Source organism: Podarcis raffonei, chromosome 3 (assembly GCF_027172205.1).
Source record: "Podarcis raffonei isolate rPodRaf1 chromosome 3, rPodRaf1.pri, whole genome shotgun sequence".
In the NCBI taxonomy this organism is placed as follows: Eukaryota; Metazoa; Chordata; class Lepidosauria; order Squamata; family Lacertidae; genus Podarcis; species Podarcis raffonei.
Genome location: NC_070604.1, coordinates 30,951,671 through 30,976,581, shown reverse-complemented (window position 1 = coordinate 30,976,581; position 24,911 = coordinate 30,951,671). Strand labels below are relative to the sequence as shown.

The following is a 24,911-nucleotide window of genomic DNA, read 5'->3' as shown; positions in this document are numbered from 1 at the left end:
GGCATAAAATTGAAAGCACTTGCGTGTGGATGGAGATGCACAAATGCATGCACGGAAACAGCAGCCCAAGTACCCGTGAACGCTGTCGTGTGGACAGAGCCTAGTCTGCACCAGGTGTGAATATATTTACACCAACAAAACACAACAAAGTGAAAATTAGCCCCATGTCTCTTTGTGAAGCGAAAGATAATTGAATGGTTCTCTAGAGAAATAAAAGAAGAAACTAATTAAAACAGGGCAGGCGTAACCGAGAAGAAAAGAAACAATCACTGTTTTATTTTCCATTTTTAACCACAACCACAATAACAACAAAGGACAATTTAAATGACTAGGAAACGTATTTGGCCACGGTTTCCATTGCGTTTAATTAGAAACTTGACCTGAAGGGTTTTACTGAAAACAGCAGGTCAAGAGATTAGGACTGTGCAGACTAACTGCTGAATTCAGAGCTGCACCATAACATTACACTACAATGACATTATAATGTTGGCACAGCAAACAGATTAGTTGGTGCATGTAAAACATTCTTTGGCCTGGCATTTCTTCCTTTAGATTCTGGAGAATGGAAAGTTCCTATCTGATCCACTGGATCAACCTTACTCTCTTTTTAGAAACAAAGGTAATCTTCAGAATCCATCTCCAGCTTTGGTATTTGAAAAGGAAGATGTGTAGCAATAACTGACAGAGACAAGAAAAAATAGCAGAATCTGTTTGTATGTTAGAAGTAGCCGGGGTGAAGTGGTATGTGAGTGAGGGGTAAGGTGGGTAGTACAAAATCACTTAAGTTTTGAAAGGCAATGCAATTTGGGGTGGAAGGATGACCCAAGTTAAGGATAGCAAAAACAAGGCTATCCCACATAACTAGATCAACATAATTGCACCAGAGCTAAAGAGCACATGAATAGAGGAATGCTCATCTAATGTTCTTGCAGGAGGAAGAAAAAGGACAATCTTCCTTTCTACAACATGGGAACTGGGAGGCACAATGCACACCTTAGAGAACGTGAAAGGTCAGAAAAAAATGGAACTGCCCCAGACCAAGATCAGTTCAAGAGCCAGTGTAACTCAGAACAGGAGCTAACTTGATGACCTAGCGCACAATCTCAGACCAACTATGGTCATACTAATGGAGTGGTTCTCCGCATGTGTGTTCCTTTTTACCCACTACACAGTAGCCACACATGTACTGATATATATCTGGCATTAAAGGCAAGGCCTACCAGACGTGGGGAATAACATTTGGAAGGCCTTAACACAGCAACAATGGCAGGTGACCCAACAAAACACAGCGGAAAACAAGGAATGGTGCCTTTAGTGTGAATGACCACACCAAAATGCCAAAGAGGAAGAATAAGTTTCAACAGTTCTGCGGGCCACAGCAAAAGGCAGATGGGGACTGAAAACCATAAAAAGAGCCAATCTAGTCAGTCTGTCAGAAAGGGCAAGGAGCCACAGGCACCTGTTCAAGGAAGAAATTCAGGGCAGGCAGCCATTCTGATGATTCTTAATATGCATTAAGGCAAGGTAACCTCAATCCCTGAAATGCATCAAGCATGTAGTATCTGAGAAAAGTGCAGATTTTGCAAGTACCAGAATTTCTGCATCTGGTTAGCTGTCCTGATTGGATACTGGAAAAAAGGGCTTTTTAAACTTGAGAGCCACACAGCTGGCAAATGTGTGGTAGAATGTCCCAAGTGACAATAGGGTGGGTTGCAAAGATCAAAATATGTTGAACTGTTACTCATGAACTGCTAAATTGTTCTTACTGATAGAGAACAATAAATTTCAATCGTGTTGATCTTGATTCCTGCTTGCTAGAAGGCACCAGCCAATATTTATCAGCTGGTAAATACACAAGAGATGACAAGTGTTGCTCCTTTAGTACCTATGTGTACATGAAGTCTGTATTTTGAGACTATCTATTTCACCAGACAGAAAAAAGTCTGCACAAACTCGGGGCCATAACCAACAAAGAAGTCACTTCTAGCAGTGTCCAAGGAGAATTATCAACTATGTGCATAGCATATAAATTATTTCCATTCCTGCTGTAAAGATGGTACTCCCAGAAAAGCACAGAAGGCCCTAATACAATTAAAATTACAAACAGTGAAAGAAAGAAGAATTAATTTAGATCTTGGGAGAAAAGTATTTACAATCAGATCAAAAGACAGTCCGTCTATCAACCCCATCCACGTTTTTAACAAACTGTATCCACTCTGGCACATGAGATTTTCAAAAAACCAACCCGGAATTTGGACTGCAACCCCAACCTTTTAGTTTTTACTTTGCAAAACATATTTAAAATCCATCTAGTGCTGGAAATTGGGGGCCACTTCACCTGCAACAACTATTTTATACAGAAAATGTTATTGTGTAAAAAGAATATGAAAAAAAATATCCATATTTAGTTTCCTATACAGAAGCTGAATAAGGCTGCAACTTAAACTCAGTCAGACTTTTTCAAGGTGGACATGCGTAGGGTTGTGCTGTATTGGAAGTATTGGAAATAACTCCTAGGTAAAGCAGTTTTGAAACGTCAGTGGCTCGATTAAGATAAACCTTCACACTCACACCATGGTTTGGAAACCAAACTGCAGTTTCGCATGCTCCCCCCCTCCCCTTTTTACGTGTGGCGCTCTCTACAGTTTCCTGTGAAACACAAACCTCAGCTTGTCGCTACGCCCAAATTAGCAAGCTAACACATGCTTCAAAAACAGAATTAGAAACCATCATTTGAAGCGGCAGAGTTGATTCTGGCTGGGAGAACAAGTGCTAATTATAGTTTGCCAATTTGGAATTTATGGCAAGCAATGGTTAGTGATAAACAGGAAACTGATGTCAGCAAAGCCATGTGCAAGGGGAAGGAAATGAGAATGTGTTAAGAAGTTTATTCATAACCCCCCACCCCAAGATATGGTTTGAAGCTCATCTGAAATAAGCCAGTATGAAATGAGAAAAAAGGGGGAAAGTATAGAGAGGTAACTGTCTTGAAAAAGGTAGAAAGCAGGGTTGTCATATTTTGAAGAGCAAAAAAAGAAGACTTCTACTTTTAACTATGGATCGCTATGATGACTCTAACCGTTAAAAAGAGGACATATGGCAAAGTACAGCTGTGCAGAAATGTTAAAGGCAAAGAGAAAACAGGAAAATAATCGTCTTTCACTGCTTCTTTCCCATTTTAGGTATCAAGCAGGGTTGTGAAAAAAAGAATAGTTTTTTAAATTAAAAAGTTTTAAATATATATCTCTTATTTTTTTTTGAAAAACAAAACAGCTGTTCTTTAAACAACATTGTCTAAATGATAACTGAACATAATAATACAAGCATCATAAAATCTAATTCCATGACCTTCTGTCTCACACACACACTGTTGGTTGCATTTCTACGTGGAAGAAGAAACGGGGGCTAAAACGTATGTCTTTTGAGGCCAAGCATTACAAATATTACACAGTAGGTCACGCGATGAATCTATTATTATACAGACTATGAATATTTAGACAGTCACATAGCGCAGATATTAGTTTTCCGTGCCACGCTGAGGAATGGGCAGCTTCAAAATGACGTTAGATAAATGAATGAATGAATAATATTTCTTAACGGCTGCTATTCACAGTGGCTAGGTATTATCACCAGTATTAAAAGGAAGAATGCCTCTGAATATCAGTGGCTGGAAGGCAAACAGAGGAGAGGGCTGTTGTATGCGTGTCCTGTTCATGGGCTCCCCAGAGGTATCTGGCTTGCCATGGTGAGATCAAGATTCAAGCCCCATGTTAGGACAAAAAAATTCATGCATTGCAGAGGGTTGGACTAGAGGCCCGTCATGGTCCCATCCAACTCTACAATTCTATGATTCTAAGATGCTAGACCAGATGGGGCCATTGGTCTGATCCAACAAGGCCCTTCTTATGTTCTTATGTAACCTGCCTGCCCAGCAAATACCAGTCCCATTAATGTTTTCAGTTAAATGACCTTTTTAACATCCTTAGAGGTGTACATAAAAAGCCAAACAGGTTTTTTGTGTTAGTTAAAACTGGTACCTTAAGCAGATACAAATTCTATATTTTTTCAATTTCTATACTGCTTTATATTTTTAATAAAAATCTCAAAGCGGTGTACAGAATATTAAATCAATAAAACAATAGCCAGGTGATGTCCCTCCAGCCTCATGAGGAGCCTCTTCAGTAGGGCTGGTGAGTGTGGGCCCTGCCCCCTAGGCCAGGTGGAAAGGGCCTTGCAGGGAGCGGCCTTCACACTTGCAGCCGTGCGATATTATGGATGGCATTACCTGACTTTTCGTCTTAAGCCTATTCTGTCAACCGCCTCGAGATCTTGTGATGGAAGGGATGGTTTATAAATTTAATTAATGAATAAAATAAAATAACAAACCTTCTAGGTATTGACTTCCCGCTCCTCCGCAGCTCGGGTGGCGAACCTATTTGGGCTCGTCCGCAAAAACTGATGGATCCTGATAGATTCCGACAAGCCTTGCGGAACCCTGCTCCTCCTGGCGACTCATTAGATGACCTTGTTGAGGACTGGAATAACCGGCTCTTGGCAGCCATTGATGAGATCGCGCCTAAGCGCCCTCTGCGACCCCGTCGAAACCGGGCACCTTGGTTTACTGAGGAGCTCCGGAAAACGAAGCGGGATCTCAGACGGCTAGAGCGAGTATGGCGACGGACTCGTGACGGAGCCTCAAGAACATCTTATAGGACGCTTATGAAAGCCTATGAGATGGCTATGAAAGCTGCTAAGAAATCTTACTTTGCAGCTTCCATTGCATCCGCTAGCTCTCGCCCGGCACAACTTTTTAGAATAATTAGGTCAATAACGTCCTTAGGAAGACAACCAAATTTAAGCACAAATTCGACCCACAGCTGTGAGGCATTCGCGAGCTTTTTTGCGGAGAAAGTCCTGTTGCTCCGCCGTGACCTCCCTGCCAATTTAGATACAGTGACTGAACTGGAGGCCCCTCGACTGACTTCAGGTCCAGTGTTGGACCATTTCGATCGGATACTCCCTACTGATGTGGATAGATTCCTCCAAGTTGGTAGGCCCACCACCTGCCTCCTTGATCCGTGCCCGTCTTGGCTGATTAGGGAGTGTCCAGATGTTGCGCGGACCCCCCTGGTTGAAATTATCAATTTGTCCCTTGACACGGGGACATTCCCAGGGGAACTGAAGGAAGCAGTGGTGTGTCCACTCTTAAAGAAAACTTCATCAGATCCCTTAGACCTATCCAATTACCGCCCAGTTTCAAATCTTCCATACCTGGGTAAGGTAATTGAGAGAGCGGTTGCTGAACAGCTTGGTAGGTTTCTGGAGGAAACATCAGCATTAGATCCATTTCAGTCCGGTTTCCGTACTGGTTTTGGGACGGAGACGGCTCTGGTTGCCCTAACAGATGATCTCCGTAGACAACTGGATCGAGGCGGGTCAGGACTGCTGATCCTTTTAGATTTGTCAGCAGCCTTTGACATGGTCGATCATGATCTTCTGGACCACCGCCTCGCAGACGTGGGGATACAGGGCATAGCCCGTAACTGGTTGTGCTCTTTTATCTCTGGTCGGGGACAGAGGGTGGCACTAGGGAGGGAAATGTCGTCGCGCCACTCCTTGGTGTGTGGAGTGCCGCAGGGCACAATTCTCTCCCCGATGCTTTTTAACATCTTTATGCGCCCCCTTGCCCAGATTATCCGGAGCTTTGGGCTGGGCTGTCACCAATATGCTGATGACACTCAGCTCTATCTGCTGATGGGTGGCCACACCGACTCGGCCCCGAACACACTGACCAGATGCTTGGAAGCTGTGGCTGGATGGTTTCGTGGGAGCCGATTGAAACTAAATCCTTCGAAGACAGAGGTCCTATGGCTAGGTCGGGATGGCATGGGGATGAGGGACCAACTCCCTTCTCTTGCGGGGGCCCAATTAGTGCCATTGCCTTCCGTTAAGAGTTTGGGTGTAATCCTTGACGCCTCCCTTTCCATGGAGGCGCAAGTTACAGCAACAGCCAAGGCGACATTTTTCCACCTTCGCCGCATCAAGCAGTTGGTCCCTTACCTTTCCCGCCCCGACCTGGACACAGTGATCCATGCAACGGTCATCTCCAGGCTTGACTACTGTAATTCGCTCTACGCGGGGCTGCCCTTGAAGCTGTCCCAGAAACTCCAGCGGGTACAGAATGCTGCAGCGAGGCTCCTCACGGGGTCTCTGCCATGGGAGCATATTTACCCAGTGCTTTTCAAGCTGCACTGGCTCCCAGTGGAGTACAGGGTCAGATTTAAGGTGCTGCTTTTGACCTTTAAAGCCCTTCACGGCCTAGGACCCTCGTACCTACGGGACCGCCTCTCCTGTTATGCCCCACGGAGAGCCTCAAGGTCCATAAATAACAACACCCTTGTGGTCCCAGGCCCTAAGGAAGTTAGATTGGCTTCAACCAGAGCCAGGGCCTTTTCAACTCTGGCTCCAGCCTGGTGGAATGCTCTGCCTCATGAGACCAGGGCCCTGCAGGATCTGATTTCTTTCCGCAGGGCCTGTAAGACAGAGTTGTTCCGTCTGGCGTTTGGCTTGGAACCAATTTGATTCCCTCCCTCCCTCCCTCCCTCCCTTTCTTTTTTCTTTTCCTTCTCCTCCTGCAATGAGGCTACATTTTAATATTTTAATGTTCCATTATTTTAATGTTGTTTTTTATTTTTGTTTTTAAGTTGTAATCATTCATCTTGTTTTTATTATTGCTTGTAAGCCGCTCTGAGCCCGGCCTTGGCTGGGGAGGGCGGGGTATAAATAAAAAAATATTATTATTATTATTATTATTATTATTATTATTATTATTATTATTGGTAGTATAAACGATCTATTTATCTGCATGATTGTTCATGGAATATTTAACTGTGGAAAAGCACTGTGGTTTAGCATAATATATCCGGGCAACAAGATTAGATTTTATTTTGTTTCCTCAACTGATTTAAAGATTACATGGCAAAATAATAATAATAAAAAATACATTCCATCCTAACACTGGCCTAGAAAGTTCGAATTAACAGCTTTCATTCTAGCTGAGATGGGTAAGGGTCACAGGTCAGTAGCAGAGAATCTGCTTTGCATGCAAAAGGTCCCAAGGTTCAATCGCTAAATAGGGCTGGGAGAGATCCTGCCCCAAACCCTGGAAAGCCACCGTCAGTCTGGTTAGAAAATATGGCCCAATGGTCTGACTCAGTATTAAGCAGCTCCCTGTGCCTCTAGACCCAATCACTTACTTTAAAACCAACAGGAACTCTACACTTAAAAGGATTCCTCCTACAAACATGATGCCACAATAGCAGATTATTTTTCAGAGCATATCACTTATACTTTCCTCATCCATCTGCCCAGAACAAGAGCTCGTTATTTTTAACAACATAGTAAAACATTTGGTTGTTTTCATAACCCATCATCAGGCATGGTAACAAACGAGTGGGCGTGTATTTAATTCTCATAGCAATTTGGCCAAGTTGTTGCTTTTTCGAAAAGTTAAGTGATCTCAATGAACATGCTCCGCTAGGGAATCTGGCTGATACTGTAACTATAAATACAGAGGCAGCCTAATTTGGCTCCCCCCCCCTATTAGCAACAGGCTGTGTGCATAGAGTACTATAAACAAATACTTACTGTACCATGGGAAATTGTAAGGAAACCATTTTTAACCGTGCACTTCCTCTTCTGCCACACTTTTCTGATTCTGTTTATTTTTTAAAAAAAAAGAAAGAGAGAAGGAGATCTAAATTTTGGTATGACTCGTATTGTTGCAAAAGACTGCCAAGCTCTTTTTCTAACTTTTCTTTCAAAGCTACATACAGTGGTACCTCGGGTTAAGTACTTAATTCATTCCAGAGGTCCGTTCTTAACCTGAAACTGTTCTTAACCTGAAGCACCACTTTAGCTAATGGGGCCTCCCGCTGCTGCCGCGCCGCCGGAGCACGATTTCTGTTCTCATCCTGAAGCAAAGTTCTTAACCCGAGGTACTATTTCTGGGTTAGCGGAGTCTGTACCCTGAAGCGTATGTAACCTGAAGTGTATGTAACCCGAGGTACCACTGTACTCATCACTTAAAAAAAGAAAAGAAAAAGCATACACACCCATCACTTTTCTTATAGAGGCTGCCATCTCTTTCAGTGCCATGTTCCTTATTTCCCTGAGGTTGATGTAAACTATAAGTCGTACTCTGACGGAGCTGAGAATCCTAAAGGCAAAAAATAGTAGATTGGTTACCAAAAAACCCCCCACTGTTTCAATCCCAGCTCGAAACTCCATCACATTCCCATTATTCACAGCCCAACCAGCTCGGATGATGACAAATGATCCATAAGCAACTTTCACTTTTTCTTTTTTTCACTCTGCAGCAAAATGGGCCACTTAAAATCCAGGCATCGCCACTGTCAAAAATACCTGGTTGTCCAGGCCCTCAAGACTCGCAGCTCAAGTTTTTGGCAAAGGCTTTAATGCGCAGGTCAGTACGATACACAAGTCAGGTCACAAAGCATTCACAATTTGTTTTCAACTGCAAGCATGATGCTGGGGCAATCCTGTGGATCTGACAGTCCCATCATGACTACCCTGCAAAAGCTAACTTCTTTGAATACCCCTCTAGACTTCTAAATAGCACATACAATCGGTAGCGACTCAAGCGTTGCTGCAACCGTTAATTTAGCTCAATACAGCGTCTCATTGCACTAAAGCACAATCGTTTAGCAATTTGATTAAGCAGAAATTCATAGGTTTTTATGTTGCAATCTTGCTGCATACACTTTGCAAAAACCGGCTCCCAATAATTCAGTTATGAATTTGATGCGAATGTATGTTCTGATAAGCCAGCTTTTGCTTACAAGGGAAAAGAATGGACTCTCAAGGAGTAATTAAGTATACATCTGAATATTTAAAACAATGAATACTCAAAAGGGACAACATACATGTCAAATAATCTATGAACAAACAGATCTCTCAGGCATCCTTCACAACACGAAATACAAGAGAGCCCAAGGGACTCACAGACGGACAAAAGCCAAGCAACTGGATTTCAGCAAAGGAAATAATTTTCAAACTAGCCTGACCTGCAACTAAACATTGCAGTGTGAAGTGCTCCAGTTAAGGATTTGAGACACTGCATTCCATCCCCCCCCCTCCTGTTTTGTTTTTCAAATTTCCACCCAACAGTCATTCAACATTCCACTGAGCATGCTCAGTTTCCATTAGGCTGTTTTTGCCACAAGGACTTTCGTTGAAAGATCTTATTCTATTTTATTTTATTCCAAACTTTGGTGTTCCCCCAATGCCTGCTAATATTTTCCTCTTGTGAGTGGATGATGCCATTTCGGCTATAGAAGGACCAGCACTCAAAGAATTAAGATCAGTATCAGTGTATGTGCTTTGCCTTGATTTAATTTATCCACCTTTAAATAGCTAAAATATGTTCACACAATTTGCAAAATATGAAACAATTAGGCCAACAGATTATGTTTCAGAAAAGAAGACCAGTTACTTGAAATGCACATGACAATCATGCAATGTACCATTTACAAAAACATTCAAAGGACTTACTCTCCTAGACTTCGGTCACAAAAGGCAAATGCATTTTAGGAAGAAAAAAAGATCAGTTGCAGTGCAAAAAACAAAACAGTATTGGATAGTACACCAGAGGGAGTCTGACTTGGTTTAAGACACATTCATGCCCTAAAAGCACAGATCTGAAGGTATCTTTTTTGTGCATGTACCCAAAACTAGGTATCCAAATTATCTATGCACAAAAAATCATTTTCCATTCATTTTAGGGGTAGCGACTTTCCATGACCTTGCTTCATGCATACCATTGGGGTACCCTGGGGATGTGCAGCCAAGAGCACTTGAAAGCCACTCAGCATACGCTTTTAAATCTAACAGCATCAGATACGACAGAATCTAATTAGACATATAGTTTTAAATGCTTTACTCCATGCTTCTGAAGCATAAGGTGGTTCATCCTAATCAGAAATGGAAACTGTCCCCCTAGGTACATTCTAGACGACATTCACTAAGTTTTACTTAGTGTAAATCCCCTTAAATTAATGGTCCTAACTTAATCAAGTCCATTAATTTCAATTGGGCTACTCTGGATAACACTTAGCTGAATACCACCCTTTGTCTCAACCAAAACTCCTGCTCAGGATTGAAAACCATAAGCCAAAAAAACCCAGTATGGCCATATACACACAGCTGCGTAAACAGCTACAGATTTCTTTGAAGCTCCACTACTGAAGAGGCCAGATGTTCTTCATTCCAGTTGAGTAATCTTGCCTCTTTAGCAGCCTATGCCCAGAAGTCAACCCAATCACTGGTGTGACTTACAAGCAGCCACCCTCAACACTTTCAAAGAGGGAGACAGGCCAACTAAATTGGGAGAACTAGTGGCGAAAGCCTATGGACACACTGGACTCAAGCCCTGTTGACTTGAACTTAATGGTTATGAATGTGCTGAACCGGAGACCTCTGGGCCACAACCCCCGGAAACACTCAGCCTCTAGCCACCAAGGGTTTCATGCTCCCCAGGGCCCAATTGCAGGCAACAGGAAATAGCAGAGAGTCGCTGGTATGTTAAACTCAGGGCCGGAGAATTGCTGCTTTAAAGCTCTCCAACCCACAAGAATGTGATGGAGCCCAGGAGAGGGAATTCAAGCCTGTGGGCTCACAACCTTTCCTGAAGAATGGAAGGCTCCAAGGCAGCATGTGGACTGCATTGCTAAGTGGACCCCAAAAGAAGGAAACCCTTCAATGTCTGGATAAGATACAAAGACTTATTGGAAAATAAAACCCCAAGGTGGTTGTCACCAATGGAAGCAAAGGCTCAGAAAAAGCTCAATATGGAGGCCAAATGGCCGAAATATTGGGAAATTCTGGAACAAGAAGGAGACAAATTGAAACTGCAGAGTTTTGAGAAATTAAAAGATAAAGTGCGAGATTGGCTTCATTATTATCAAATAAGAGAGGCCTATAATTTGGACAAAAAAATTGGCTTCCAGGTGGAAAAATCAAAATTGGAAACAGAACTGTTAGATCCCAAAACTAAGATACTATCAAGAATGTATAACTTGCTGTTAAAATGGAATACGCAGGATGAAACGGTTAAATCTGCAATGATTAAATGGGCACAAGATATTGGTCATAACATTATGTTTGCTGTCTGGGAACAGTTGTGGACCACCGGTATGAAATTTACGGCATGTAATGCCTTAAGAGAGAATATTATGAAAATGATATATAGGTGGTACATGACACCAGTCAAGCTTGCAAAAATATATCATTTGCCTGATAACAAATGTTGGAAATGTAAAGAAAATGAAGGTACATTCTTTCACCTTTGGTGGACGTGCCCAAAGATTAAGGCTTTCTGGGAGATGATCTATAATGAAATGAAAAAGGTATTTAAATATACCTTCCTGAAGAAACCAGAGGCCTTTCTCCTGGGCTTAGTCGGCCAATTGGTGCCAAAGAAGGACAGAACTTTCTTTATGTACGCAACAACAGCAGCAAGAATACTGATTGCAAAGTATTGGAAGACACAAGATTTACCCACCCTGGAAGAGTGGCAGATGAAGGTGATGGACTATATGGAACTGGCGGAAATGACTGGCAGAATCCGAGACCAGGGAGAAGAGTTGGTGGAAGAAGATTGGAAGAAATTTAAAGACTATTTACAGAAATATTGTAAAATTAATGAATGTTAAAATGATGATTGGATTGAATAGGGGGTATTAGCAACAAAGTTAATAAGAATATGCAAAAATGAATTGACAATGGATGAAAATATAGAGTTATAATATGTTAAGATATAGAGTTAAGATAAATGAAAGAGGGTAAAGATTTGCTGATTTGATTACCTAAATGGGAATACAAAAAGGGGAGGTGTGAGGAGGTCAAGGAAACAAGTTAATGAGCATAAAGTTATAAAAAATGGATTTGTTTTTAATTCTCTTTTACCTATTCGTTTTTTGTATGTTGTATTTTTATTTGTATTTCTTTTTTATGTACTTTTTTAGGTTTTCTTTTTTCCCTTTTTTTCTTTTGTTCTTTTCATATGTTCTTTTTTGTATTTTGTAAACTGATGTTTTTGTAAAATTCCAATAAATATTATATTAAAAAAAAACAAAAGAAGGAAACCCATGGTGACTAAGGGGTTGGCTGCGTCTAGAGTTGTTGCTCAGTGGTTATGATCATTCTGGTTATACACATGTGGGAGCGGAAGGCCCTTAATTTGAGTAAGGAATGATCCTCTGCCTTAGCAACAGAATCTTCTCGTTCTCCACTGCCCTTTGTGAGTTTTCATTGGTCAACAATTCTACGCATAACTGTCCAGTCTCCTCCGCAAATGGACTTGAATGTCAAGACAGAATTCAATCCATCATATGTAACATTCTAAGAAAGCTCCACAGGTTACAGCTTTGGGGAGGGGATGGTATCTCATAACAAATAAACTGCTCTGTCAATAGAGGCAAATGTGGGTGAAAGAGGTTTTTCCGTTTTGAAGGTGTCATGTACAAATATGCACAATCTTATTGATGATATAATTTCTTTTAAAACAAAGAAGGAAGCTCTGCACAGACACAGAACGCTTAAGAGGAACTGCATTGAGACCATGAAGAAGTGTGCTTTTTGTCTGAAAGTCCACATAGTTTATTCAAGTATGATACAGGACCCACCACATAGTATAGGGATGGAGAGGCTGCAGCCCTCCAGATCATAGCTGTCAACGTTTCCCTTTTTTTTAAAGGGAAATTCCCTTATTCCGAATAGGATTCCTCACAAGAAAAGGGAAAAGTTGACAGCTATGCTCCAGATGTTGGACTACAACTCCCAACATTCCTGAGCATTGGCCATGCTGGCTGGGGCTGATGCAAGTTGGGGGTCTAACAACAGCTGAAGAGTCACAAGTTCCCTCATCCTTGTATAGCACTGGTCTTTGAACAAATTGCATAGATTTGACACGTTCAGGCAAAATCTGTTTTTCACTTTTATTCCTCTCTGGGAACTATTCCAAAAGCCATCACATAGACACAAAACATGAACTCTCCCAGATTATTTTTTCTTAAAAAACAAAAAAAACCCGCCAAACATTTCCAGATTCTCTACCGTAACACCCAAGTGCAAGGCAAGCAATTAAGCCTTTGTGCAAGAAATAGGGGTGGAGAGAAGCTTTGCAGAAACCTTAACAAGATCACCTCGAACCCAGAACAAATTCATACAACCACTAAAACTATAAATGTTCCCATTAAATTAGTAAAAAAAAAAGTGTGTTAAATCACCTTACATGCTCACCTCTTTCTGCTCAACCTGAAGTGCGGTTTTTAAAATGTCCCTAAGTTGAATTAATTGCTTTCTTTCTTCATCCTGCACTTGCTTAATCTGCAGCGAAGACACAACAAAAGCTTGAAATAAACTGGGAGGGCTTCTACTTGTCAGTACAAACCTTGATGCAGAGGTAATACTCCTGTAGCCTTAAGCAGCACATCCACTGACACCTGGGAGTGGGGAAGGCCAGGAAGGCCCTGCTCTCCCCTTCACATGTTCAGGCACCATCACACAGATGCTTCTGGTTCCACTGGACAATCTCCTCCCCCCCCCAACAGCCTTACAATAAGACCAAATGCCCCGCAAGACAGAACTAGGAGAGGGAGGGAGCCAGGCTGGCTGGCTGGCTAAAATACCATCACATGGCTGCTGCTAGATTAGGTGAGAATTGCCCTTTCTACTGGTCCTCCTCAAGGTTTGCTAAACCTTGCCCATCTGCAAGATAGCCGTTTTGAGCTCATAATTTAAAAGTTGTGTTTCTTTTCTCTCTCTTTCATTCTATTCTCCACTCTCTCCTGAATACTGTTCCTTTATGGGTCCATCTCTTTCCCCGCTGAAATTTTTTAAAGTTGTGAAGGTTTGTGCTGCTTTTTGTGGCTTTATGTTGTTTTTTAGATGGAATTTATTATTAATTTTATGAGACTCTCTGGAGTCTCCAGTTGGAAAGCAAATGTAATAAGTAATATGAGGGAGATATGGTTACTTACTGTGTGGAGATCTGTGGAGAGCTTCTCTATCGATGGTTTTAAACTTTCAACTGCTTTCAGGCCATCCTGAAAGAAGCTTTGGAAGAAAAATAAAATAAAAAGGAGTATAAAATTAATTTAAGACGCCTGAAATTTCCTGAACGGAAAAGACAAAGCATCGATCAGTGTGTGTGTGTATGCACACGCAACACACTAATTAAATGTGAAAATCTGTAAAAAAAACTTGATCACAAAACACATTTCCTTTAGGTGCCTCTGCAATATGGAATCTACACCTTTTTGTGAAACAAAAGGAACAGGCAAAATTCAATAGTCTTAGGGAAGAGGACAGTTGACCTATATCTCTTGGGCTCCTGTGGGATTTTTGTCTTAGAGATTTTCATGACAAGAGCAGAATTCAAATGAGGAAATGGAAAAATGCTATTTGATGTTTTGGGAAAAGGGGCTGATTAAAATATCCCCGTTGCGATATCTGATGCAACAATATTTTGCCATCACTACTTTACCAACTAACCAAAACTTAACAAAAAGCAAGAAGACTGAAATTGTACAAAGGGGTTTCAAAATAAAAGGGGACAAGTATTCTCTCTTACGTAAAATAAAAATACGTTCTTCATGACTTCATTCTGGAGTTTCTTGCTGTCATCCATAGTAGTCATTTAAATTCAGGTAAAGGAACAGCACCCATACAGATGTATTGGGGATTTTCACTGCTGTTCTGCCCAATAAGGCAAGCTTGCCTCTCAGTTGTTGCTGCCCGAGAGAGCTGCAGCAATCAAAACCACAAAGAAATCTCTGTCTGCTTGTGTGCAATTTTCTGAAACGCATTCAAACTCCTGCTTTGGATCATGGCCACACAACAGTTGTTTACATCCAATATTATATTCTCCTGGGTTTCTATGGGTTCATTAACATGTAAGTCAGTATATGACCCAGTTTTTGTGCCTTTATGTGAGATGTGAGAACAGTGCCAATAGTTCACACCGTATGCACTGAATCTGGTAGATAACTAAGGATGCAATCTTAACCCCTTTCCCCCTTCCTGGTGTGACTCTGCGGAGTGGCACCGCCACTGCCACCATCTGCTCTTGGCAGTTATGGCGAATAATGTTGGGAGAGAGGCAATAGTGTCTGATCCCTGCACCAGCTCCAGGTGGCCCACAATCCTGAGTTAGCTCAGTCCTATTTTGCTCTGTTTCAGGTCTTTCCATGAGCCTCTACTGATGGGGATACTACCAGCTGGCCTCCCTCCCACCTGCTCATTTGGTGGCCAGCAGGAGGCTGATTCAGCTGGCAAAACTGAACAAAGGGACACCTCCATACAGTTCAACTCTCACACACACACACACCCCAAATCCCCCAGCATAAAGGAAGTTTGGATTGCTCTGTCTGCCATCAAAGTAAGCCATGTTTAGATTAGACTTGGCAGTTGCTTGTGCTTCTAAAAACTTCCATAGATATGCAGAAAAAGAAAGGCCTTTCCTTCCCATTTTTATGTTAGGGTCATCTCTGAATGACAGCAAAGAAACATGGAGCGCGTTATTCATGTCGGAGCGCCATGTGCATAAGGGAGCCCCTTATGGAGCTCTTGACTGGGAGGGTTATATTTACTGCTACTGGTAGACACAAAGGCTTTGCCTTTGAAATATTGACATTTGGAATCCACAGACATCTATGATTTGGGAGTTTTATACAGAACCACATCTCTATCGTTCTCCCTGTCTCTGTATTACCTTAGCTAAGGAAGGTCTGGAGAAGAAACCTTTGGTTCCATGCTCGTTCACCTGACTAATCATTCAACAACACACTGAGCTAGAATTCCTTTCTCATTCTGAATGCAGTAATACAAATATCGCGTTTAAATAATGCATGTTTTTTTAACCAGTTGTTGAATGATTGTCCATTGCAGGACTTAAACCTTTTGCTTTGGAATAAAAACATCTGGAACATCTCACCGGGGGGCGGATCACATTTCATCTTCAAGCTCTGCAGGGCAATGCTAAGTCTGAAACTTTCCATATTGTGTGGTGGAACATTATTTTGCCTGTTAACACCAGGCACTTAACAACCATCAGCGGCCTCTTTTTGAAATGCTCAATAAATACTATGCATTTGGAATATATTTTTATGGTTGTCCCTCTCCCATTGTTTGATCTTTATCCCGTAAGCCATTTCATTTCTTTTGCTGGGCTTGGTTTTATTGTATCTGTATATTTGGAAAAAAATGCTTCATAAAAATGATTCCACTCTAAAAAGACAATACTGTACAGCAAGGAACAAATTACAGAATGCATATTTCGAAAAAGGGGCATAGCTCAGAGCATATGCTCTGCAAGCAGAAAGTTCCAGGTTCTAGGGAAACCCAGCCAGATGAGCTGGGTATAAATAATAAATTATTATCATTATTCTTACAATTTCCAGTACCTCCTGGCAGGGGTGGAGAGAGCCCTGTCTGAAACCCCAGACAGCCACTGAACATCAATGTGTAGACAATACTGAGAGATAGATGGATCAATGCTCTGACCCAGAATAAGGCAACTTCCTACATAAACTGTATTGGTGACTTGACTGGCTGTTAAGTACTCTACTCCCACTTTTAAAACATCCACCCTTTGGGAAGCGGGTGCTAAAAACGAGTGAAAAGCCAGGGCTCTTGGCGCCCTGTTCCCAACGGTGTGCTTTTCCCACCCCTGTGAAACAGAACTCCTGTCAGTCACTAGACACATTCTGCAAAATACGAGAGGTGGTATAGCTGACATGCCTCATTCCTTTTCGCAGATTACTAATCATGCCAAATGGCCATGTGGAAATTAAGTATGAAAGACAACTGCATGGCTTGGTATTATCTGAGCCCAACGCCTCATTTCATTTGTAATAATACACCCGGCTGACCATAATTGACCTTTTAAACCATTCAGTCTGACGGAAGAACAGTAGTGAAATATACGTACAGCTGAGCTTGACAGATTTGTACATGTCACCTCCAAAAAAGCATTAGTGCTACTAACTATTCTGTCAGAGAAAGTAGGAAGAACAATGTTTTCAGAGAGCATACAGTTACCAAGAGACAGAGAACGTACTTGCACTGTGCGTGGAAATACTTGATCAGGTTTTGAAGCAAGTCAACTCCTTTTTTAATCTTGATCTCATTGACTTTCAGCAGGTACTGTTAAAAAAAAAAGCACACAAAAACAATTATTAATTACTGTTTCAGAATGAGGGTCATAGAGCCAGTGACAATTAAACCATTTTAATTCTGAACAGTTCAAAGAAAAGAAACAGCATTTTTTTGGTGGGTGGGGTGGGAGGAATCCACCACAGATGGAGCAAACGCTGAAAAGGTTTTCTTCAGCTATCTAATGTAAGCAAGTGGAACGATAGGCCATGGTCCAAGGAACTAGTTCTGCACATCCAAAGCTTTATTATACAGTGGTACCTCAGGTTACAGACGCTTAAGGTTACAGACTCCGCTAACCCAGAAATAGTACCTTGGGTTAAGAACTTTGCTTCAGGACGAGAACAGAAATTGTGCTCCGGCGGTGCGGTGGCAGCGGGAGGCCCCACTAGCTAAAGTGGTGCTTCAGGTTAAGAACAGTTTCAGGTTAAGAACAGACCTCCAGAACGAATTAAGTTCGTAACCAGAGTCACCACTGTACAGCAGCTCCCTCTGCCACACGGCAAACTACTTTTTGTCTTTAGTGAACTACTTTGTGAGGTCCCCCTGAAAAGCGGCATATAATGAATAACTTAAATAAAACAAACTACTTTTGAAAGCAAGGAGCATTTCTAAACAATTTGTGGCTCACCGAGGATTTCTCAGATGATTGTATCCATAATTCTCTGGAGTACTGGGGACATTTTTAATATATGAATAAGACCTGGTATTTAATTTAACATGACATGAAGGCTAACTAAGTCTTCAGCTTCAGTTGTAGTTTGGCCCTAACATCTAAAGCATACAGTGGTACCTCGGGTTAAGTCTTAATTCATTCCGGAGGTCCTTGGGTTAAGAACTTTGCTTCAGGACGAGAACAGAAATTGTGCTCCGGCGGTGCGGTGGCAGCGGGAGGCCCCACTAGCTAAAGTGGTGCTTCAGGTTAAGAACAGTTTCAGGTTAAGAACAGACCTCCAGAACGAATTGAGTTCGTAACCAGAGTCACCACTGTACAGCAGCTCCCTCTGCCACACGGCAAACTACTTTTTGTCTTTAGTGAACTACTTTGTGAGGTCCCCCTGAAAAGCGGCATATAATGAATAACTTAAATAAAACAAACTACTTTTGAAAGCAAGGAGCATTTCTAAACAATTTGTGGCACACCGAGGATTTCTCAGATGATTGTATCCATAATTCTCTGGAGTACTGGGGACATTTTTAATATATGAATAAGACCTAGTATTTAATTTAACATGACATGAAGGCTAACTAAGTCTTCAACTTCAGTTGTAGCTTGGCCCTAACATCTAAAGCATACAGTGGTACCTCGGGTTAAGTCTTAATTCATTCCGGAGGTCCGTTCTTAACCTGAAACTGTTCTTAACCCGAAGCACCACTTTAGCTAATGGGGCCTCCTGCTGCTGCCGCACCGCTGGAGCACGATTTCTGTTCTCATCCTGAAGCAAAGTTCTGAACCAGAGGTATTACTTCTGGGTTAGCAGAGTCTGTAACCTGAAGCGTCTGTAACCCAAGGGAGCACTGTACTTGCTTGGAAATTAGCTTAGCTGAAATGTATGAGAGTCACACCGAACAGAGTGGATTTACGATTGCATTGTTGATCATGGTATCTCACCCACCATGAATGTGGGCACCTGGTGAAAGGAAAAGGTAAAAGAACCCTGACAGACACCCAGCTCATGTAAGCAAGGGATTGCATTGGTGCTGCTATTCCCTCTTCCTTTAATTAATTTACTAAATGTAAGGTCTCCAGCACAGCAGATTCAAGTTTAATTTACTGCACAAACAAATCTTCTTTAGTAGCTCCTCACAAATTAAGACCAAGTATATTGATCCTAAGCATCTAGCACTAATCAGCTTTGTTCATGTGAGCACGGTATCAACTACTCTTCATTTTGGAAGCCCTACTAAAAAATAGTCAAACCTTGGATTCTGAAAGCCTCCGTTTCGGACTGTTTCAACTTCCGAACGCTGAAAACGTGGAAGTAAATGCTCCAGTTTTCAAACGTTTTTTGGAAACCGAACATCCGATGCAGCTTCTGTTGAGTGCAGGAAGCTCCTGCAACCAATCGAAAGCCATGCCTCGGTTGTCAAACATTTTGGAAGCCAAACAGGCTTCCAGGACGGATTATGTTTGACAACCGAGGTTTGACTGTACCACAGAAACTATATATGACTTACAATAAGCTTTTATGCACACACCAAGTGCTTTTTCTTACTTTTCTACCTTACAATACCACATCAAGAGTTGCTTTCTGGTGGATATTTCAGGACTGAAAAGTTATTTGTACTTTTATATGGTGGCGGATAAGATACCAGAGAAGGAAAACCAGAACAAACCCAAATCCACACATTAAAATTGTCTCTCTATGTCACATCTTTTTATATTAATTATGGTGTCTAAAACTCCCCAACTTTCTGCCTTAATTTTCTCCATGCGAGTGTTTTCTGCTTCTAAACTCCTATAGCTGTCATCCTATTAGTGCGCTCTATGTAGGGCTACCTTTGAAGGTGACCCAGAAACTACAACTAATCCAGAATGCAGCAGCTAGACTGGTGACTGGGAGTGGCCACTGAGACCACATAACACCAGTCTTTAGAGACCTACACTGGCTCCCAGTATGTTTCCGAGCACAATTCAAAGTGTTGGTGCTGACCTTTAAAGCCCTAAACAGCCTCAGTCCAGTATATCTGAAGGAGCGTCTCCACCCCCATCGTTCAACCCGGACAGTGAGGTTCAGCGCCAAGGGCCTTCTGGCGGTTCCCTCACTGCGAGAAGCCAAGTTACAGGGAACCAGGCAGAGGGCCTTCTTGATAGTGGCACCCACCCTGTGGAACACCCTCCCACCAGATGTCAAAGAGAACAACAATTACCAGACTTTTAGAAGACATCTGAAGGCAGCCCTGTTTAAGGAAGCGTTTAATGTTTGATGGATTACTGTATTTTAATAATTTGTTGGAAGCTGCCCAGAGTGGCTGGGGAAGCCAGCCAGATGGGCGGGGTATAAATAAATAAAGAAATAATAATAATAATAATAATAATAATAATAATAATCATCATCATCATCATCATCATCATCATCATCCGCTTGGTCAAATTCTTTCAAGTTGAAGAAACTTAACAGTGTCAAATCTGAAGATATTCTGCTACACCAGTTCGACTCAGACAATCTTCAGATCATGGTCTGGAGGGACAGACATAGGCTAAGAGCTCAGTGTTGTATCTCTACCTTTCATCAGTGCCTCTTAGCCACAACAGCTATGTTCCGCTGTTGGAGGCGCTATGCCTCTGAATACCACTTGCTGGGAGTCACAAATGGGGAGAATGCAGGTCCACTCAGCTCCCTCCTGTGAGCTTCCCATGGGCATCTAGCTGGCAATTAAGAGGCCAGGATGCTGAACTAGATGGGTCATTGGCCTGATCCAGCAAGGCTCCTCTTATGTTTATTTTCTCTCCTCCATTTCTGTTTATTCTGCATATACCGTTTGCTGCAACAACCAAATAGGTAAACTGTGTAGCCCCCAAACTACAAGTTATAAGCCAACTCCAATCCATTGTTTCAAACCATAGTTTGCAGGTTACTGTCAACCGTAGTTTGCAAACTATGATCAGAGCTGCCCAGAAATGTGAGGAGAGAATTGGCACGTGAGAAGCGAGAAGAGAAACTACACTGAGGCGAGGGGAACTCAAAGGTAGCACATTCCCAGTCCTACTAACGGTGGATTCAAGGACAATCCACACAGGGCGACTGCCACACAAAACCAAAGAGCAACCAAGTTTTAAACCGAACCGTTACAGAACAATCCCTAGGCAGCAAATTCATTGCAGCCCTTCAGGGCATGAACAGCTCTTTCCCAACAGCTGTTAAATTTCCCTACTTAACCAAATAAAATGAGATTTTATTTTTCCCCATCTCTCAACAATGCTGCAGCAGATGGCAACTTGAATGGGCGCAGGAGACAATCCCCTAAGCCTAGGATGGGAATGGTTGCATAAAGGATTTGCCTATTTGGTTTGTTTATAATCTGCGCACACACACGCGCGCGCAAACACACACACACACAAAGGCTTCATGGGATGCCAGTTTATCATTAATAAAATAACTGTGTAAAAAGCAAGAAATTCCTTCCTAAAACTGGAACCATCCAGGTTAGCTTCAAAATTCCCTTTACTTCAGCACTTGCCGCAGAAAATAAAAATGAAATAAAATGTTCACTCTTACCTCACACATTTGTAATTGGAAGAACCTCCTCTCTTTCTCCATCTCTTCTGCTATTTCAGCCCCACTTATTTCTGTACGTATCATCCCGTGTAATTTAGCATGCTCCTTTTTCTCTTTCTCTATTTTTGTCCTGTGTGGAAGAGAACCAACAAAAGGGCCATCAGCCTGAAACCTCCTTCTTTTACTTGTTTCGGTTTTGTTTCAGGGTTGTGCTCGACACTCTAAATTAAAACTGCAACCCGCCCAGTATAGTGGAGCCGTCCTGCTGAGCTCAATAGTACTAAACTCCATATCAACAGAGTTTTACGGTCAAACTAAAATGCTCCTCACTAAAATCAGGCCAACCTGCACAGGAATTGCTAAATTCCGTATTGTGTTGCAAGTGTGTAATCGGTTTCCCTTTTTTACAGCTATGGAGCCCTTGAATAGTATGACGCCATCATCAACTAGGTGTAGGGTCTAGGGAACAAAATGGGTTTCTGAAATACTGTCTGAAGAGTGGGACTGGTAATAGCCTTTTAAAAACGTGCATGAGATACCAGTATAATAAAGCATCTACAAAAGAGACACACAGACACTCATTCTTGTCCTTGTGAACGAAACAATGAGCTAAAAAACAACCCCAAATCACTTATTAACGAAAAGTTGGGCCACTGAAAGGTGGATGGAGTCCACTGCGAATTAAGATATCTCTGAAGCCAAACCCAGTTGACCACCTCTGTGTGTTAAGATAACAAAATTTCTTCACTAAAGTTGCCTCACAATCCTCAAGAAGTAGTTAATGGAACATTTTACAACTAAGTGGCAAACAATCCTCACAACGCAGTCCACATATTACACACTCTTTTTCAGCTGCTACACTTCCTTAGCCAGTTCTGTGAGCCAGCTTTACACAGCACTCCCTTGTCGGGCCGAGTTTACTTTCTTTGAATGAAGCCAACCCTTCCCCCATCAACCCAGAGCACAGCTGTCTTCCCTTCCTGTTCCTGAGCCAACTTGACATTGCAAATGCAAGCCAGAAGGGCTGGGTTGGAGGCTTCCGAGTCTTAGTAAGCAAGCTGCCCTGATTACCCAAAGGTCACTGTCAACCAACATGGGAAGCGGTGCAGCAGAAAACAAAACAGCAACACCAAAACCTACAACACATAACTAGGTTACTGGGATTAGGGGGCAGGAGTCTTCATTTTGCACTGACATTTGTGTTTACTGGTTCCCGCTGAAGCCACTGAACCACATGCGATAAAAATCAAAGGCACGTTGTATTTGTTAAAATTATTTGCACCCAGGAATTGCGGAGGGGCAGATTCTTAAAGAGGGAATGAGGCTCAGTATAAAAAGGATGCATATGGACACAGGGCACAAAGTATGATTCACACTTCTGTGATTCAGGAAGGGACTTGTTGCCCTAGGATGCTCTAGGCACAAGCCTGTGTCTGGTATTTCAACATTTTCCTACGTATCTATAATTTCAGACATATGCAAAACTGTGCAGCGTAGAGAAGTGCTGAGAAAGGCTTTTTTATTCAGAAAATGTAGGCAGCGCAGATTCCTTTGTTTGCATCTGTTATACACTTGCATAAGAGCTGACATAATGGGCGACATCCGTCCTGTCATCATTTCCTCAAATGTGGATGCTTCAGACCATTTTAACAGCACAAGGCACTAAGGAAGTAAAATACTCCATTCCCAGTCTTGCATTCTTAGTTCCGGCAACGTTATCAGAGAACACAATAGGCAATCACTTCCCTCTACGCTTGTGTTTTCAATAACTGTAGTTGGATTAGAAGGGGGTCCGCCAACCGTGGTTTGGGCTACCTGCACATGTAATGCTAACCATAGTTAGCTCTGAAATGGAATAAGGAATGGCTAAGCAAGAGGAGGGCTGCACAAGGTTGCCAGGTGCTATCCTGACTGCTAACCCATAGACACGAGATTAGGCATTATAGTTCTGCACCAGGCCATTGTGAAAGGGTCAACAGTTTGTCTCTTGAAAACAAGATGCCAAGAGAACTGAAGACCAAAGGAAGGTTCGCGTACAAGGGCAGAGGAAACACTATTTACCGTTGTAGTTACTATCCGCTGTCATCTAAGGCTACTGAACCAAAGCAGTGGATGCATTTAATTAAACCTCCATTGCTTACAAGGATTAAAGAATACACAGAATCTCCAAGGTTGTAATTCAACCCCTTGGGCAAACTAATCATCAATTTATATAATTTCTGTTAAAGAAGATGTCTGGAGCAATCTTACACAGGCAGCACAGAAACCCAAGTATTATCTTTCTCCTTCTCTCTCTCTGGAAACTGTATTCTTGGAAGGAGTACACAGCAGCTATATAAAAAAACAGACAAACCAGCTCCTTACGGATTAATTTATTGTTCAAATGATGTTCGTTATATGTTTAACGCAGGCACGTTTACTATAGTCCTCTAACACAAGGTACTTTCCAAGAGTTGCCTCTGAGCACAGCAATTTTTTCTTTCTGGCAACATAGATCCATGAAAAAGGAAGTGACGGTACCCTTGCTGCAGGCAGGAGAGGGGCTTTTTTGTCTGTTTGTTTTAAAGGCTTTTGTGCTGCAAAAGTTCCATAAAAGAGCTGGGTTACTGCTGGAGGGAGAAAGAGTCATCTCACTTAAAGGCCTCGGTCAGCCTAAAAAGCTTTCTGATTCGGATTTACAGAACATGGTGAAAGGAAGCAGGGAAACGATTTCAAAAGGAAAGATCGTAATTCCATACAGTCACCCCTTGGTTCTCGAACGGCTTAGTTGTCAAACAAATCGGCTCCCGAATGCCAAAAACCCGGACGTAAGTGTTCCATTTTTCGAACGTTTTTCGGAAGCCAGACGTCCAACACAGCTTCCGCTTGAGTGCAGGAAGTGCCTGCAGCCAATCGGAAGCTGCACCTTGGCTTTTTAATGGTTTCGGGAGTCGAACGGACTTCCAGAATGAATTAAGTTCGAGAATCAAGGTCCCACTGTATTCTGAAAGCTCACTGTAGAGTCTTTTATAATGCTTAAGCAGCCGACGTCATAGCAAACCAGGGTCTTCTTCACGAATTCTGGTACATAATTGGCATCTGAAGCACGGAAGAGGCAGTTTGTCACAATATCAAGTTTTAGTGAGAAGGCACACTCTAGCTGGGGAAGCCATAGAAATGTAGGAAGCTGCCCTCTGCAGAATCAGCCAGCTGGTCCAGCTAGCTCACTTGTTGCCTATACTGACTAGCAGGCTCTCTAGAGCTACAGACAAGGGCATTTCTCAGTTCTTCCAGAAGATGCCAAAGACTGGGCATGGCATTTTTGCATGCAAAACACGTGCTCTGAGTTTACAGCTCCCTCCTGTCTGCTGAGAGTGCAAATTATTTTCTTCTACTGTATATGCTTTGTCTGCATACCATGCTGTTAATGTTCAATCTTATAAAGGACAGTCTAGCAGAACAAATGCAAAGCGAACA

The 24,911-nt window shown here is 42.2% G+C and overlaps 1 protein-coding gene across 6 annotated transcripts in view; it reads right to left on the bottom strand.

The window, feature by feature from the left end:
* ASAP2 (ArfGAP with SH3 domain, ankyrin repeat and PH domain 2) overlaps window positions 1–24,911 on the bottom strand; it is a 95,074-nt gene that overhangs the window by 29,214 nt on the left and 40,949 nt on the right. For 5 of the 6 annotated variants that reach the window (XM_053380957.1, XM_053380958.1, XM_053380955.1 and 2 more), the window contains 6 exons: window positions 21,456–21,585; window positions 17,141–17,226; window positions 14,061–14,136; window positions 13,321–13,407; window positions 8,115–8,218; window positions 7,648–7,717 (listed from right to left, as the gene is read on the bottom strand). In XM_053380957.1, coding sequence (XP_053236932.1) covers window positions 7,648–7,717; window positions 8,115–8,218; window positions 13,321–13,407; window positions 14,061–14,136; window positions 17,141–17,226; window positions 21,456–21,585 — 553 coding nt within the window. The remainder of the gene's footprint in view (window positions 1–7,647; window positions 7,718–8,114; window positions 8,219–13,320; window positions 13,408–14,060; window positions 14,137–17,140; window positions 17,227–21,455; window positions 21,586–24,911) is intronic. The other variant, XM_053380953.1, reaches the window with a different exon arrangement.